The sequence below is a fragment of the Nerophis lumbriciformis genome, linkage group LG03 (genome assembly GCF_033978685.3).
Source record: "Nerophis lumbriciformis linkage group LG03, RoL_Nlum_v2.1, whole genome shotgun sequence".
In the NCBI taxonomy this organism is placed as follows: domain Eukaryota; kingdom Metazoa; phylum Chordata; class Actinopteri; order Syngnathiformes; family Syngnathidae; genus Nerophis; species Nerophis lumbriciformis.
The window spans coordinates 27,927,876-27,945,000 of NC_084550.2; the positions used below are offsets into that span (position 1 = coordinate 27,927,876).

Consider the following 17,125-nt stretch of genomic DNA (forward strand, 5'->3'; position numbering starts at 1 on the left):
AGTGACCGACAACACGTAGTCGTTTGAGTACACGCCTGTTTTCCCTGGTTTAAGAATCTCCAAATAAATCCTCAAATTCATGATCAATATACATTTTAATCCCCTATTCATAATCACTGTTACTATTAAATCAGTATGTGGTGAGTAGATTCTCCACAATTTTACGTGCGCTTTCTGTTTTCTTCAGGCGCTTGACGAGGACGACTATATTACGTCGCCAAGCTTAGGTCGCCATTTTGGCTCAAACAAAGTCAGAAACATTTACTCAAAAGAGGAATAATTTGTTTTTAACACGCCTAGAATACTTTCGCCGAATAGCAGTGTTTTTGTTTTGGAGCTACAACTTCAAGTCTGGTGAAAACATTGACTTGTATAACCGTTAAGGGGAAGATAAGAAGCAGCAGGAATTGTGTAATATTGTGAATATTGTGTCTGTGTGCAATGGGCGGCTGTTCTGCTCCTAACTGTTCCAACTCAACCAGCATCGGCAAACAGCTTTTTAGATTCCCTAAAGATCCCGTCAGGAAGAAGAAATGGGTTGTGAATTGCCGACGGGATTTTGAGCCAACTCCCCACTCCAGACTCTGTCAGGTGAGATACATTTATTTACCTGTCAGGTGAGAGACATTTATTTACCTGTCAATTTAGTGTTTCTGCCTACATGTCAGGTGAGAGACATTTATTTACCTGTCAATTTAGTGTTTCTGGCTACATGTCAGGTGAGAGACATTTATTTACCTGTCAATTTAGTGTTTCTGCCTACATGTCAGGTGGTATACATTTATTTACCTGTCAGGTGAGAGACATTTATTTACCTGTCAATTTAGTGTTTCTGCCTACATGTCAGGTGAGAGACATTTATTTACCTGTCAGGTGAGAGACATTAATTTACCTGTCAATTTAGTGTTTCTGCCTACATGTCAGGTGAGATACATTTATTTACTTGTCAGGTGAGAGACATTTATTTACCTGTCAATTTAGTGTTTCTGCCTACATGTCAGGTGAGAGACATTTATTTAACTGTCAATTTAGTGTTTCTGCCTACAAGTCAGGTGAGAGACATTTATTTACCTGTCAGGTGAGAGACATTTATTTACCTGTCAATTTAGTGTTTCTGGCTACATGTCAGGTAAGAGACATTTATTTACCTGTCAATTTAGTGTTTTTGCCTACATGTCAGGTGAGAGACATTTATTTACCTGTCAGGTGAGAGACATTTATTTACCTGTCAATTTAGTGTTTCTGCCTACATGTCAGGTGAGAGACATTTATTTACCTGTCAATTTAGTGTTTCTGGCTACATGTCAGGTGAGAGACATTTATTTACCTGTCAATTTAGTGTTTCTGCCTACATGTCAGGTGGTATACATTTATTTACCTGTCAGGTGAGAGACATTTATTTACCTGTCAATTTAGTGTTTTTGCCTACATGTCAGGTGAGAGACATTTATTTACCTGTCAGGTGAGAGACATTTATTTACCTGTCAATTTAGTGTTTCTGCCTACATGCCAGGTGAGAGACATTAATTTACCTGTCAGGTGTGAGACATTTATTTACCTGTCAATTTAGTGTTTCTGCCTACATGTCAGGTGAGAGACATTAATTTACCTGTCAGGTGAGAGACATTTATTTACCTGTCAATTTAGTGTTTCTGCCTACATGTCAGGTGAGAGACATGTATTTACCTGTCAGGTGAGAGACATTTATTTACCTGTCAATTGAGTGTTTCTGCCTACATGTCAGGTGAGAGACATTTATTTACCTGTCAGGTGAGAGACATTTATTTACCTGTCAATTGAGTGTTTCTGCCTACATGTCAGGTGAAAGACATTTATTTACCTGTCAATTTAGTGTTTCTGGCTACATGTCAGGTGAGAGACATTTATTTACCTGTCAATTTAGTGTTTTTGCCTACATGTCAGGTGAGAGACATTTATTTACCTGTCAGGTGAGAGACATTTATTTACCTGTCAATTTAGTGTTTCTGGCTACATGTCAGGTGAGAGACATTTATTTACCAGTCAATTTAGTGTTTCTGCCTACATGTCAGGTGAGAGACATTAATTTACCTGTCAGTTGAGAGACATTTATTTACCTGTCAATTTAGTGTTTTTGCCTACATGTCAGGTGAGAGACATTTATTTACCTGTCAGGTGAGAGACATTTATTTACCTGTCAATTTAGTGTTTCTGGCTACATGTCAGGTGAGAGACATTTATTTACCTGTCAATTTAGTGTTTCTGCCTACATGTCAGGTGAGAGACATTAATTTACCTGTCAGTTGAGAGACATTTATTTACCTGTCAATTTAGTGTTTCTGCCTACATGTCAGGTGAAAGACATTTATTTACCTGTCAGGTGAGAGACATTTATTTACCTGTCAATTTAGTGTTCCTGCCTACATGTCAGGTGAGAGACATTAATTTACCTGTCAGGTGAGAAACATTTATTTACCTGTCAATTTAGTGTTTCTGCCTACATGTCAGGTGTGAGACATTTATTTACCTGTCATTTTAGTGTTTCTGCCTACATGTCACGTGAGAGACATTTATTTACCTGTCAATTTAGTGTTTCTGCCTACATGTCAGGTGAGAAACATTTATTTACCTGTCAGGTGAGAGACATTTATTTACCTGTCAATTGAGTGTTTCTGCCTACATGTCAGGTGAGAGACATTTATTTACCTGTCAATTGAGTGTTTCTGCCTACATGTCAGGTGAGATACATTTATTTACCTGTCAGGTGAGAGACATTTATTTACCTGTCAATTTAGTGTTTCTGCCTACATGTCAGGTGAGAGACATTTATTTAACTGTCAATTTAGTGTTTCTGCCTACAAGTCAGGTGAGAGACATTTATTTACCTGTCAGGTGAGAGACATTTATTTACCTGTCAATTTAGTGTTTCTGGCTACATGTCAGGTGAGAGACATTTATTTACCTGTCAATTTAGTGTTTTTGCCTACATGTCAGGTGAGAGACATTTATTTACCTGTCAGGTGAGAGACATTTATTTACCTGTCAATTTAGTGTTTCTGGCTACATGTCAGGTGAGAGACATTTATTTACCTGTCAATTTAGTGTTTCTGCCTACATGTCAGGTGAGAGACATTAATTTACCTGTCAGTTGAGAGACATTTATTTACCTGTCAATTTAGTGTTTCTGCCTACATGTCAGGTGAAAGACATTTATTTACCTGTCAGGTGAGAGACATTTATTTACCTGTCAATTTAGTGTTTCTGCCTACATGTCAGGTGAGAGACATTAATTTACCTGTCAGGTGAGAAACATTTATTTACCTGTCAATTTAGTGTTTCTGCCTACATGTCAGGTGTGAGACATTTATTTACCTGTCATTTTAGTGTTTCTGCCTACATGTCACGTGAGAGACATTTATTTACCTGTCAATTTAGTGTTTCTGCCTACATGTCAGGTGAGAAACATTTATTTACCTGTCAGGTGAGAGACATTTATTTACCTGTCAATTGAGTGTTTCTGCCTACATGTCAGGTGAGATACATTTATTTACCTGTCAGGTGAGAGACATTTATTTACCTGTCAATTTAGTGTTTCTGCCTACATGTCAGGTGAGAGACATTTATTTAACTGTCAATTTAGTGTTTCTGCCTACAAGTCAGGTGAGAGACATTTATTTACCTGTCAGGTGAGAGACATTTATTTACCTGTCAATTTAGTGTTTCTGGCTACATGTCAGGTAAGAGACATTTATTTACCTGTCAATTTAGTGTTTTTGCCTACATGTCAGGTGAGAGACATTTATTTACCTGTCAGGTGAGAGACATTTATTTACCTGTCAATTTAGTGTTTCTGCCTACATGCCAGGTGAGAGACATTAATTTACCTGTCAGGTGTGAGACATTTATTTACCTGTCAATTTAGTGTTTCTGCCTACATGTCAGGTGAGAGACATGTATTTACCTGTCAGGTGAGAGACATTTATTTACCTGTCAATTGAGTGTTTCTGCCTACATGTCAGGTGAGAGACATTTATTTACCTGTCAGGTGAGAGACATTTATTTACCTGTCAATTGAGTGTTTCTGCCTACATGTCAGGTGAAAGACATTTATTTACCTGTCAGGTGAGAGACATACATGTCAGGTGAGAGACATTTATTTACCTGTCAATTTAGTGTTTTTGCCTACATGTCAGGTGAGAGACATTTATTTACCTGTCAGGTGAGAGACATTTATTTACCTGTCAATTTAGTGTTTCTGGCTACATGTCAGGTGAGAGACATTTATTTACCTGTCAATTTAGTGTTTCTGCCTACATGTCAGGTGAGAGACATTTATTTACCTGTCAATTTAGTGTTTCTGCCTACATGTCAGGTGAAAGACATTTATTTACCTGTCAATTTAGTTTTTCTGCCTACATGTCAGGTGAGAGACATTTATTTACCTGTCAATTTAGTGTTTTTGCCTACATGTCAGGTGAGAGACATTTATTTACCTGTCAGGTGAGAGACATTTATTTACCTGTCAATTTAGTGTTTCTGGCTACATGTCAGGTGAGAGACATTTATTTACCTGTCAATTTAGTGTTTCTGCCTACATGTCAGGTGAGAGACATTAATTTACCTGTCAGGTGAGAGACATTTATTTACCTGTCAATTTAGTGTTTCTGCCTACATGTCAGGTGAGAGACATTAATTTACCTGTCAGGTGAGAAACATTTATTTACCTGTCAATTTAGTGTTTCTGCCTACATGTCAGGTGTGAGACATTTATTTACCTGTCATTTTAGTGTTTCTGCCTACATGTCACGTGAGAGACATTTATTTACCTGTCAATTTAGTGTTTCTGCCTACATGTCAGGTGAGAAACATTTATTTACCTGTCAGGTGAGAGACATTTATTTACCTGTCAATTGAGTGTTTCTGCCTACATGTCAGGTGAGATACATTTATTTACCTGTCAGGTGAGAGACATTTATTTACCTGTCAATTTAGTGTTTCTGCCTACATGTCAGGTGAGAGACATTTATTTAACTGTCAATTTAGTGTTTCTGCCTACAAGTCAGGTGAGAGACATTTATTTACCTGTCAGGTGAGAGACATTTATTTACCTGTCAATTTAGTGTTTCTGGCTACATGTCAGGTAAGAGACATTTATTTACCTGTCAATTTAGTGTTTTTGCCTACATGTCAGGTGAGAGACATTTATTTACCTGTCAGGTGAGAGACATTTATTTACCTGTCAGGTGAGAGACATTTATTTACCTGTCAATTTAGTGTTTCTGCCTACATGCCAGGTGAGAGACATTAATTTACCTGTCAGGTGTGAGACATTTATTTACCTGTCAATTTAGTGTTTCTGCCTACATGTCAGGTGAGAGACATGTATTTACCTGTCAGGTGAGAGACATTTATTTACCTGTCAATTGAGTGTTTCTGCCTACATGTCAGGTGAGAGACATTTATTTACCTGTCAGGTGAGAGACATTTATTTACCTGTCAATTGAGTGTTTCTGCCTACATGTCAGGTGAAAGACATTTATTTACCTGTCAGGTGAGAGACATACATGTCAGGTGAGAGACATTTATTTACCTGTCAATTTAGTGTTTTTGCCTACATGTCAGGTGAGAGACATTTATTTACCTGTCAGGTGAGAGACATTTATTTACCTGTCAATTTAGTGTTTCTGGCTACATGTCAGGTGAGAGACATTTATTTACCTGTCAATTTAGTGTTTCTGCCTACATGTCAGGTGAGAGACATTTATTTACCTGTCAATTTAGTGTTTCTGCCTACATGTCAGGTGAAAGACATTTATTTACCTGTCAATTTAGTTTTTCTGCCTACATGTCAGGTGAGAGACATTAATTTACCTGTCAGGTGAGAGACATTTATTTACCTGTCAATTTAGTGTTTCTGCCTACATGTCAGGTGTGAGACATTTATTTACCTGTCATTTTAGTGTTTCTGCCTACATGTCACGTGAGAGACATTTATTTACCTGTCAATTTAGTGTTTCTGCCTACATGTCAGGTGAGAGACATTTATTTACCTGTCAGGTGAGAGACATTTATTTACCTGTCAATTTAGTGTTTCTGGCTACATGTCAGGTGAGAGACATTTATTTACCTGTCAATTTAGTGTTTCTGCCTACATGTCAGGTGAGAGACATTTATTTACCTGTCAATTTAGTGTTTCTGCCTACATGTCAGGTGAAAGACATTTATTTACCTGTCAGGTGAGAGACATTTATTTACCTGTCAGTTTAGTGTTTCTGCCTACATGTCAGGTGAGAGACATTAATTTACCTGTCAGGTGAGAGACATTTATTTACCTGTCAATTTAGTGTTTCTGCCTACATGTCAGGTGTGAGACATTTATTTACCTGTCATTTTAGTGTTTCTGCCTACATGTCACGTGAGAGACATTTATTTACCTGTCAATTTAGTGTTTCTGCCTACATGTCAGGTGAGAGACATTTATTTACCTGTCAGGTGAGAGACATTTATTTACCTGTCAATTGAGTGTTTCTGCCTACATGTCAGGTGCGATACATTTATTTACCTGTCAGGTGAGAGACATTTATTTACCTGTCAATTTAGTGTTTTTGCCTACACGTCAGGTGAGAGACATTTATTTACCTGTCAGGTGAGAGACATTTATTTACCTGTCAGGTGAGAGACATTTATTTACCTGTCAATTTAGTGTTTCTGCCTACATGTCAGGTGAGATACATTTATTTACCTGTCAGGTGAGAGACATTTATTTACCTGTCAATTTAGTGTTTCTGCCTACATGTCAGGTGAGATACATTTATTTACCTGTCAGGTGAGAGACATTTATTTACCTGTCAATTGAGTGTTTCTGCCTACATGTCAGGTGAGAGACATTTATTTACCTGTCAATTTAGTGTTTCTGCCTACATGTCAGGTGAGAGACATTTATTTACCTGTCAGGTGAGAGACATTTATTTACCTGTCAATTTAGTGTTTTTGCCTACATGTCAGGTGAGAGACATTTATTTACCTGTCAGGTGAGAGACATTTATTTACCTGTCAATTTAGTGTTTCTGCCTACATGTCAGGTGAGATACATTTATTTACCTGTCAGGTGAGAGACATTAATTTACCTGTCAGGTGAGAGACATTTATTTACCTGTCAATGTAGTGTTTCTGCCTACATGTCAGGTGAGAGACATTTATTTACCTGTCAATTTAGTGTTTCTGGCTACATGTCAGGTAAGAGACATTTATTTACATGTCAATTTAGTGTTTTTGCCTACATGTCAGGTGAGAGACATTTATTTACCTGTCAATTTAGTGTTTCTGCCTACATGTCAGGTGAGATACATTAATGTACCTGTCAGGTGAGAGACATTTATTTACCTGTCAATTTAGTGTTTCTGCCTACATGTCAGGTAAGAGACATTTATTTACCTGTCAATTTAGTGTTTTTGCCTACACGTCAGGTGAGAGACATTTATTTACCTGTCAGGTGAGACATTTATTTACCTGTCAGGTGAGAGACATTTATTTACCTGTCAATTTAGTGTTTCTGCCTACATGTCAGGTGAGAGACATTAATTTACCTGTCAGGTGAGAGACATTTATTTACCTGTCAATTTAGTGTTTCTGCCTACATGTCAGGTGAGATACATTTATTTACCTGTCAGGTGAGAGACATTAATTTACCTGTCAGGTGAGAGACATTTATTTACCTGTCAATGTAGTGTTTCTGCCTACATGTCAGGTGAGAGACATTTATTTACCTGTCAATTTAGTGTTTCTGGCTACATGTCAGATAAGAGACATTTATTTACCTGTCAATTTAGTGTTTCTGCCTACATGTCAGGTGTGAGACATTTATTTACCTGTCAATTTAGTGTTTCTGCCTACATGTCAGGTGAGAGACATTTATTTACCTGTCAATTTAGTGTTTTTGCCTACATGTCAGGTGAGAGACATTTATTTACCTGTCAGGTGAGAGACATTTATTTACCTGTCAATTTAGTGTTTCTGGCTACATGTCAGGTTAGAGACATTTATTTACCTGTCAATTGAGTGTTTTTGCCTACATGTCAGGTGAGAGACATTTATTTACCTGTCAGGAGAGAGACATTTATTTACCTGTCAATTTAGTGTTTTTGCCTACATGTCAGGTGAGAGACATTAATTTACCTGTCAGTTGAGAGACATTTATTTACCTGTCAATTTAGTGTTTCTGCCTACATGTCAGGTGTGAGACATTTATTTACCTGTCAATTTAGAGTTTCTGCCTACATGTCAGGTGAGAGACATTAATTTACCTGTCAGGTGAGAAACATTTATTTACCTGTCAATTTAGTGTTTCTGCCTACATGTCAGGTGTGAGACATTTATTTACCTGTCAGGTGAGAGACATTTATTTACCTGTCAATTTAGTGTTTCTGGCTACATGTCAGGTTAGAGACATTTATTTACCTGTCAATTTAGTGTTTCTGCCTACATGTCAGGTGAGAGACATTAATTTACCTGTCAGGTGAGAGACATTTATTTACCTGTCAATTTAGTGTTTCTGCCTACATGTCAGGTGAGAGACATTTATTTACCTGTCAATTTAGTGTTTCTGCTTACATGTCAGGTGAGAGACATTTATTTACCTGTCAGGTGAGAGACATTTATTTACTTGTCAGGTGAGAGACATTTATTTACCTGTCAATTTAGTGTTTCTGCCTACATGTCAGGTGAGAGACATGTATTTACCTGTCAGGTGAGAGACATTTATTTACCTGTCAATTTAGTGTTTCTGGCTACATGTCAGGTTAGAGACATTTATTTACCTGTCAATTTAGTGTTTCTGCCTACATGTCAGGTGAGAGACATTAATTTACCTGTCAGGTGAGAGACATTTATTTACCTGTCAATTTAGTGTTTCTGCCTACATGTCAGGTGAGAGACATTTATTTACCTGTCAATTTAGTGTTTCTGCCTACATGTCAGGTGAGAGACATTTATTTACCTGTCAATTTAGTGTTTCTGCCGACATGTCAGGTGAGAGACATTTATTTACCTGTCAGGTGAGAGACATTTATTTACCTGTCAGGTGAGAGACATTTATTTACCTGTCAAATTAGTGTTTCTGCCTACATGTCAGGTGTGAGACATTTATTTACCTGTCATTTTAGTGTTTCTGCCTACATGTCAGGTGAGAGACATTTATTTACCTGTCAATTTAGTGTTTCTGCCTACATGTCAGGTGAGAGACATTTATTTACCTGTCAGGTGAGAGACATTTATTTACCTGTCAATTTAGTGTTTCTGGCTACATGTCAGGTTAGAGACATTTATTTACCTGTCAGGTGAGAGACATTTATTTACCTGTCAATTTAGTGTTTTTGCCTACATGTCAGGTGAGAGACATTTATTTACCTGTCAGGTGAGAGACATTTATTTACCTGTCAATTTAGTGTTTCTGCCTACATGTCAGGTAAGATACATTTATTTACCTGTCAGGTGAGAGACATTAATTTACCTGTCAGGTGAGAGACATTTATTTACCTGTCAATTTAGTGTTTCTGCCTACATGTCAGGTGAGATACATTTATTTACCTGTCAGGTGAGAGACATTAATTTACCTGTCAGGTGAGAGACATTTATTTACCTGTCAATGTAGTGTTTCTGCCTACATGTCAGGTGAGAGACATTTATTTACCTGTCAATTTAGTGTTTCTGGCTACATGTCAGATAAGAGACATTTATTTACCTGTCAATTTAGTGTTTCTGCCTACATGTCAGGTGTGAGACATTTATTTACCTGTCAATTTAGTGTTTCTGCCTACATGTCAGGTGAGAGACATTTATTTACCTGTCAATTTAGTGTTTTTGCCTACATGTCAGGTGAGAGACATTTATTTACCTGTCAGGTGAGAGACATTTATTTACCTGTCAATTTAGTGTTTCTGGCTACATGTCAGGTTAGAGACATTTATTTACCTGTCAATTGAGTGTTTTTGCCTACATGTCAGGTGAGAGACATTTATTTACCTGTCAGGAGAGAGACATTTATTTACCTGTCAATTTAGTGTTTTTGCCTACATGTCAGGTGAGAGACATTTATTTACCTGTCAGGAGAGAGACATTTATTTACCTGTCAATTTAGTGTTTTTGCCTACATGTCAGGTGAGAGACATTAATTTACCTGTCAGTTGAGAGACATTTATTTACCTGTCAATTTAGTGTTTCTGCCTACATGTCAGGTGTGAGACATTTATTTACCTGTCAATTTAGTGTTTCTGCCTACATGTCAGGTGAGAGACATTAATTTACCTGTCAGGTGAGAAACATTTATTTACCTGTCAATTTAGTGTTTCTGCCTACATGTCAGGTGTGAGACATTTATTTACCTGTCAGGTGAGAGACATTTATTTACCTGTCAATTTAGTGTTTCTGGCTACATGTCAGGTTAGAGACATTTATTTACCTGTCAATTTAGTGTTTCTGCCTACATGTCAGGTGAGAGACATTAATTTACCTGTCAGGTGAGAGACATTTATTTACCTGTCAATTTAGTGTTTCTGCCTACATGTCAGGTGAGAGACATTTATTTACCTGTCAATTTAGTGTTTCTGCTTACATGTCAGGTGAGAGACATTTATTTACCTGTCAGGTGAGAGACATTTATTTACTTGTCAGGTGAGAGACATTTATTTACCTGTCAATTTAGTGTTTCTGCCTACATGTCAGGTGAGAGACATGTATTTACCTGTCAGGTGAGAGACATTTATTTACCTGTCAATTTAGTGTTTCTGGCTACATGTCAGGTTAGAGACATTTATTTACCTGTCAATTTAGTGTTTCTGCCTACATGTCAGGTGAGAGACATTAATTTACCTGTCAGGTGAGAGACATTTATTTACCTGTCAATTTAGTGTTTCTGCCTACATGTCAGGTGAGAGACATTTATTTACCTGTCAATTTAGTGTTTCTGCCTACATGTCAGGTGAGAGACATTTATTTACCTGTCAATTTAGTGTTTCTGCCGACATGTCAGGTGAGAGACATTTATTTACCTGTCAGGTGAGAGACATTTATTTACCTGTCAGGTGAGAGACATTTATTTACCTGTCAATTTAGTGTTTCTGCCTACATGTCAGGTGTGAGACATTTATTTACCTGTCATTTTAGTGTTTCTGCCTACATGTCAGGTGAGAGACATTTATTTACCTGTCAATTTAGTGTTTCTGCCTACATGTCAGGTGAGAGACATTTATTTACCTGTCAGGTGAGAGACATTTATTTACCTGTCAATTTAGTGTTTCTGGCTACATGTCAGGTTAGAGACATTTATTTACCTGTCAGGTGAGATACATTTATTTACCTGTCAATTTAGTGTGTCTGCCTACATGTCAGGTAAGAGACATTAATTTACCTGTCAGGTGAGAGACATTTATTTACCTGTCAATTTAGTGTTTCTGCCTACATGTCAGGTGAGAGACATTTATTTACCTGTCAGGTGAGAGACATTTATTTACCTGTCAATTTAGTGTTTCTGGCTACATGTCAGGTGAGAGACATTTATTTACCTGTCAATTTAGTGTTTCTGCCTACATGTCAGGTGAGATACATTAATGTACCTGTCAGGTGAGAGACATTTATTTACCTGTCAATTTAGTGTTTCTGCCTACATGTCAGGTAAGAGACATTTATTTACCTGTCAATTTAGTGTTTTTGCCTACACGTCAGGTGAGAGACATTTATTTACCTGTCAGGTGAGACATTTATTTACCTGTCAGGTGAGAGACATTTATTTACCTGTCAATTTAGTGTTTCTGCCTACATGTCAGGTGAGAGACATTAATTTACCTGTCAGGTGAGAGACATTTATTTACCTGTCAATTTAGTGTTTCTGCCTACATGTCAGGTGAGATACATTAATTTACCTGTCAGGTGAGAGACATTAATTTACCTGTCAGGTGAGAGACATTTATTTACCTGTCAATGTAGTGTTTCTGCCTACATGTCAGGTGAGAGACATTTATTTACCTGTCAATTTAGTGTTTCTGGCTACATGTCAGATAAGAGACATTTATTTACCTGTCAATTTAGTGTTTCTGCCTACATGTCAGGTGAGAGACATTAATTTACCTGTCAGGTGAGAGACATTTATTTACCTGTCAATTTAGTGTTTCTGCCTACATGTCAGGTGAGATACATTAATTTACCTGTCAGGTGAGAGACATTAATTTACCTGTCAGGTGAGAGACATTTATTTACCTGTCAATGTAGTGTTTCTGCCTACATGTCAGGTGAGAGACATTTATTTACCTGTCAATTTAGTGTTTCTGGCTACATGTCAGATAAGAGACATTTATTTACCTCTCAATTTAGTGTTTCTGCCTACATGTCAGGTGAGAGACATTTATTTACCTGTCAATTTAGTGTTTTTGCCTACATGTCAGGTGAGAGACATTTATTTACCTGTCAGGTGAGAGACATTTATTTACCTGTCAATTTAGTGTTTCTGGCTACATGTCAGGTTAGAGACATTTATTTACCTGTCAATTGAGTGTTTTTGCCTACATGTCAGGTGAGAGACATTTATTTACCTGTCAGGAGAGAGACATTTATTTACCTGTCAATTTAGTGTTTTTGCCTACATGTCAGGTGAGAGACATTAATTTACCTGTCAGTTGAGAGACATTTATTTACCTGTCAATTTAGTGTTTCTGCCTACATGTCAGGTGTGAGACATTTATTTACCTGTCAATTTAGTGTTTCTGCCTACATGTCAGGTGAGAGACATTAATTTACCTGTCAGGTGAGAGACATTTATTTACCTGTCAATTTAGTGTTTCTGCCTACATGTCAGGTGAGAGACATTTATTTACCTGTCAATTTAGTGTTTCTGCTTACATGTCAGGTGAGAGACATTTATTTACCTGTCAGGTGAGAGACATTTATTTACTTGTCAGGTGAGAGACATTTATTTACCTGTCAATTTAGTGTTTCTGCCTACATGTCAGGTGAGAGACATGTATTTACCTGTCAGGTGAGAGACATTTATTTACCTGTCAATTTAGTGTTTCTGGCTACATGTCAGGTTAGAGACATTTATTTACCTGTCAATTTAGTGTTTCTGCCTACATGTCAGGTGAGAGACATTAATTTACCTGTCAGGTGAGAGACATTTATTTACCTGTCAATTTAGTGTTTCTGCCTACATGTCAGGTGAGAGACATTTATTTACCTGTCAATTTAGTGTTTCTGCCTACATGTCAGGTGAGAGACATTTATTTACCTGTCAGGTGAGAGACATTTATTTACCTGTCAATTTAGTGTTTCTGCCGACATGTCAGGTGAGAGACATTTATTTACCTGTCAGGTGAGAGACATTTATTTACCTGTCAGGTGAGAGACATTTATTTACCTGTCAATTTAGTGTTTCTGCCTACATGTCAGGTGGGAGACATTTATTTACCTGTCATTTTAGTGTTTCTGCCTACATGTCAGGTGAGAGACATTTATTTACCTGTCAATTTAGTGTTTCTGCCTACATGTCAGGTGAGAGACATTTATTTACCTGTCAGGTGAGAGACATTTATTTACCTGTCAATTTAGTGTTTCTGGCTACGTGTCAGGTGAGAGACATTTATTTACCTGTCAGGTGAGATACATTTATTTACCTGTCAATTTAGTGTTTCTGCTTACATGTCAGGTGAGAGACATTTATTTACCTGTCAGGTGAGAGACATTTATTTACTTGTCAGGTGAGAGACATTTATTTACCTGTCAATTTAGTGTTTCTGCCTACATGTCAGGTGAGAGACATGTATTTACCTGTCAGGTGAGAGACATTTATTTACCTGTCAATTTAGTGTTTCTGGCTACATGTCAGGTTAGAGACATTTATTTACCTGTCAATTTAGTGTTTCTGCCTACATGTCAGGTGAGAGACATTAATTTACCTGTCAGGTGAGAGACATTTATTTACCTGTCAATTTAGTGTTTCTGCCTACATGTCAGGTGAGAGACATTTATTTACCTGTCAATTTAGTGTTTCTGCCTACATGTCAGGTGAGAGACATTTATTTACCTGTCAATTTAGTGTTTCTGCCGACATGTCAGGTGAGAGACATTTATTTACCTGTCAGGTGAGAGACATTTATTTACCTGTCAGGTGAGAGACATTTATTTACCTGTCAATTTAGTGTTTCTGCCTACATGTCAGGTGAGAGACATTAATTTACCTGTCAGGTGAGAGACATTTATTTACCTGTCAATTTAGTGTTTCTGCCTACATGTCAGGTGAGAGACATTTATTTACCTGTCAATTTAGTGTTTCTGCCTACATGTCAGGTGAGAGACATTTATTTACCTGTCAGGTGAGAGACATTTATTTACCTGTCAGGTGAGAGACATTTATTTACCTGTCAATTTAGTGTTTCTGCCTACATGTCAGGTGGGAGACATTTATTTACCTGTCATTTTAGTGTTTCTGCCTACATGTCAGGTGAGAGACATTTATTTACCTGTCAGGTGAGAGACATTTATTTACCTGTCAATTTAGTGTTTCTGGCTACATGTCAGGTGAGAGACATTTATTTACCTGTCAGGTGAGATACATTTATTTACCTGTCAATTTAGTGTTTCTGCTTACATGTCAGGTGAGAGACATTTATTTACCTGTCAGGTGAGAGACATTTATTTACTTGTCAGGTGAGAGACATTTATTTACCTGTCAATTTAGTGTTTCTGCCTACATGTCAGGTGAGAGACATGTATTTACCTGTCAGGTGAGGGACATTTATTTACCTGTCAATTTAGTGTTTCTGGCTACATGTCAGGTTAGAGACATTTATTTACCTGTCAATTTAGTGTTTCTGCCTACATGTCAGGTGAGAGACATTAATTTACCTGTCAGGTGAGAGACATTTATTTACCTGTCAATTTAGTGTTTCTGCCTACATGTCAGGTGAGAGACATTTATTTACCTGTCAATTTAGTGTTTCTACCTACATGTCAGGTGAGAGACATTTATTTACCTGTCAATTTAGTGTTTCTGCCGACATGTCAGGTGAGAGACATTTATTTACCTGTCAGGTGAGAGACATTTATTTACCTGTCAATTTAGTGTTTCTGCCTACATGTCAGGTGGGAGACATTTATTTACCTGTCAATTTAGTGTTTCTGCCTACATGTCAGGTGAGAGACATTAATTTACCTGTCAGGTGAGAGACATTTATTTACCTGTCAATTTAGTGTTTCTGCCTACATGTCAGGTGAGATACATTAATTTACCTGTCAGGTGAGAGACATTAATTTACCTGTCAGGTGAGAGACATTTATTTACCTGTCAATGTAGTGTTTCTGCCTACATGTCAGGTGAGAGACATTTATTTACCTGTCAATTTAGTGTTTCTGGCTACATGTCAGATAAGAGACATTTATTTACCTCTCAATTTAGTGTTTCTGCCTACATGTCAGGTGAGAGACATTTATTTACCTGTCAATTTAGTGTTTTTGCCTACATGTCAGGTGAGAGACATTTATTTACCTGTCAGGTGAGAGACATTTATTTACCTGTCAATTTAGTGTTTCTGGCTACATGTCAGGTTAGAGACATTTATTTACCTGTCAATTGAGTGTTTTTGCCTACATGTCAGGTGAGAGACATTTATTTACCTGTCAGGAGAGAGACATTTATTTACCTGTCAATTTAGTGTTTTTGCCTACATGTCAGGTGAGAGACATTAATTTACCTGTCAGTTGAGAGACATTTATTTACCTGTCAATTTAGTGTTTCTGCCTACATGTCAGGTGTGAGACATTTATTTACCTGTCAATTTAGTGTTTCTGCCTACATGTCAGGTGAGAGACATTAATTTACCTGTCAGGTGAGAGACATTTATTTACCTGTCAATTTAGTGTTTCTGCCTACATGTCAGGTGAGAGACATTTATTTACCTGTCAATTTAGTGTTTCTGCTTACATGTCAGGTGAGAGACATTTATTTACCTGTCAGGTGAGAGACATTTATTTACTTGTCAGGTGAGAGACATTTATTTACCTGTCAATTTAGTGTTTCTGCCTACATGTCAGGTGAGAGACATGTATTTACCTGTCAGGTGAGAGACATTTATTTACCTGTCAATTTAGTGTTTCTGGCTACATGTCAGGTTAGAGACATTTATTTACCTGTCAATTTAGTGTTTCTGCCTACATGTCAGGTGAGAGACATTAATTTACCTGTCAGGTGAGAGACATTTATTTACCTGTCAATTTAGTGTTTCTGCCTACATGTCAGGTGAGAGACATTTATTTACCTGTCAATTTAGTGTTTCTGCCTACATGTCAGGTGAGAGACATTTATTTACCTGTCAGGTGAGAGACATTTATTTACCTGTCAATTTAGTGTTTCTGCCGACATGTCAGGTGAGAGACATTTATTTACCTGTCAGGTGAGAGACATTTATTTACCTGTCAGGTGAGAGACATTTATTTACCTGTCAATTTAGTGTTTCTGCCTACATGTCAGGTGGGAGACATTTATTTACCTGTCATTTTAGTGTTTCTGCCTACATGTCAGGTGAGAGACATTTATTTACCTGTCAATTTAGTGTTTCTGCCTACATGTCAGGTGAGAGACATTTATTTACCTGTCAGGTGAGAGACATTTATTTACCTGTCAATTTAGTGTTTCTGGCTACGTGTCAGGTGAGAGACATTTATTTACCTGTCAGGTGAGATACATTTATTTACCTGTCAATTTAGTGTTTCTGCTTACATGTCAGGTGAGAGACATTTATTTACCTGTCAGGTGAGAGACATTTATTTACTTGTCAGGTGAGAGACATTTATTTACCTGTCAATTTAGTGTTTCTGCCTACATGTCAGGTGAGAGACATGTATTTACCTGTCAGGTGAGAGACATTTATTTACCTGTCAATTTAGTGTTTCTGGCTACATGTCAGGTTAGAGACATTTATTTACCTGTCAATTTAGTGTTTCTGCCTACATGTCAGGTGAGAGACATTAATTTACCTGTCAGGTGAGAGACATTTATTTACCTGTCAATTTAGTGTTTCTGCCTACATGTCAGGTGAGAGACATTTATTTACCTGTCAATTTAGTGTTTCTGCCTACATGTCAGGTGAGAGACATTTATTTACCT

General features: G+C 37.3%; 1 protein-coding gene across 1 annotated transcript in view; it reads left to right on the top strand.

Annotated features, from left to right (window-relative positions):
- LOC133582125 (uncharacterized) overlaps positions 1-17,125 on the top strand; it is a 23,771-nt gene continuing 6,646 nt past the window's right edge. Inside the window, exon 1 of the mRNA XM_061936243.2 lies at positions 1-591. Coding sequence (XP_061792227.2) covers positions 442-591 — 150 coding nt within the window. The 5' untranslated portion in view covers positions 1-441. The remainder of the gene's footprint in view (positions 592-17,125) is intronic.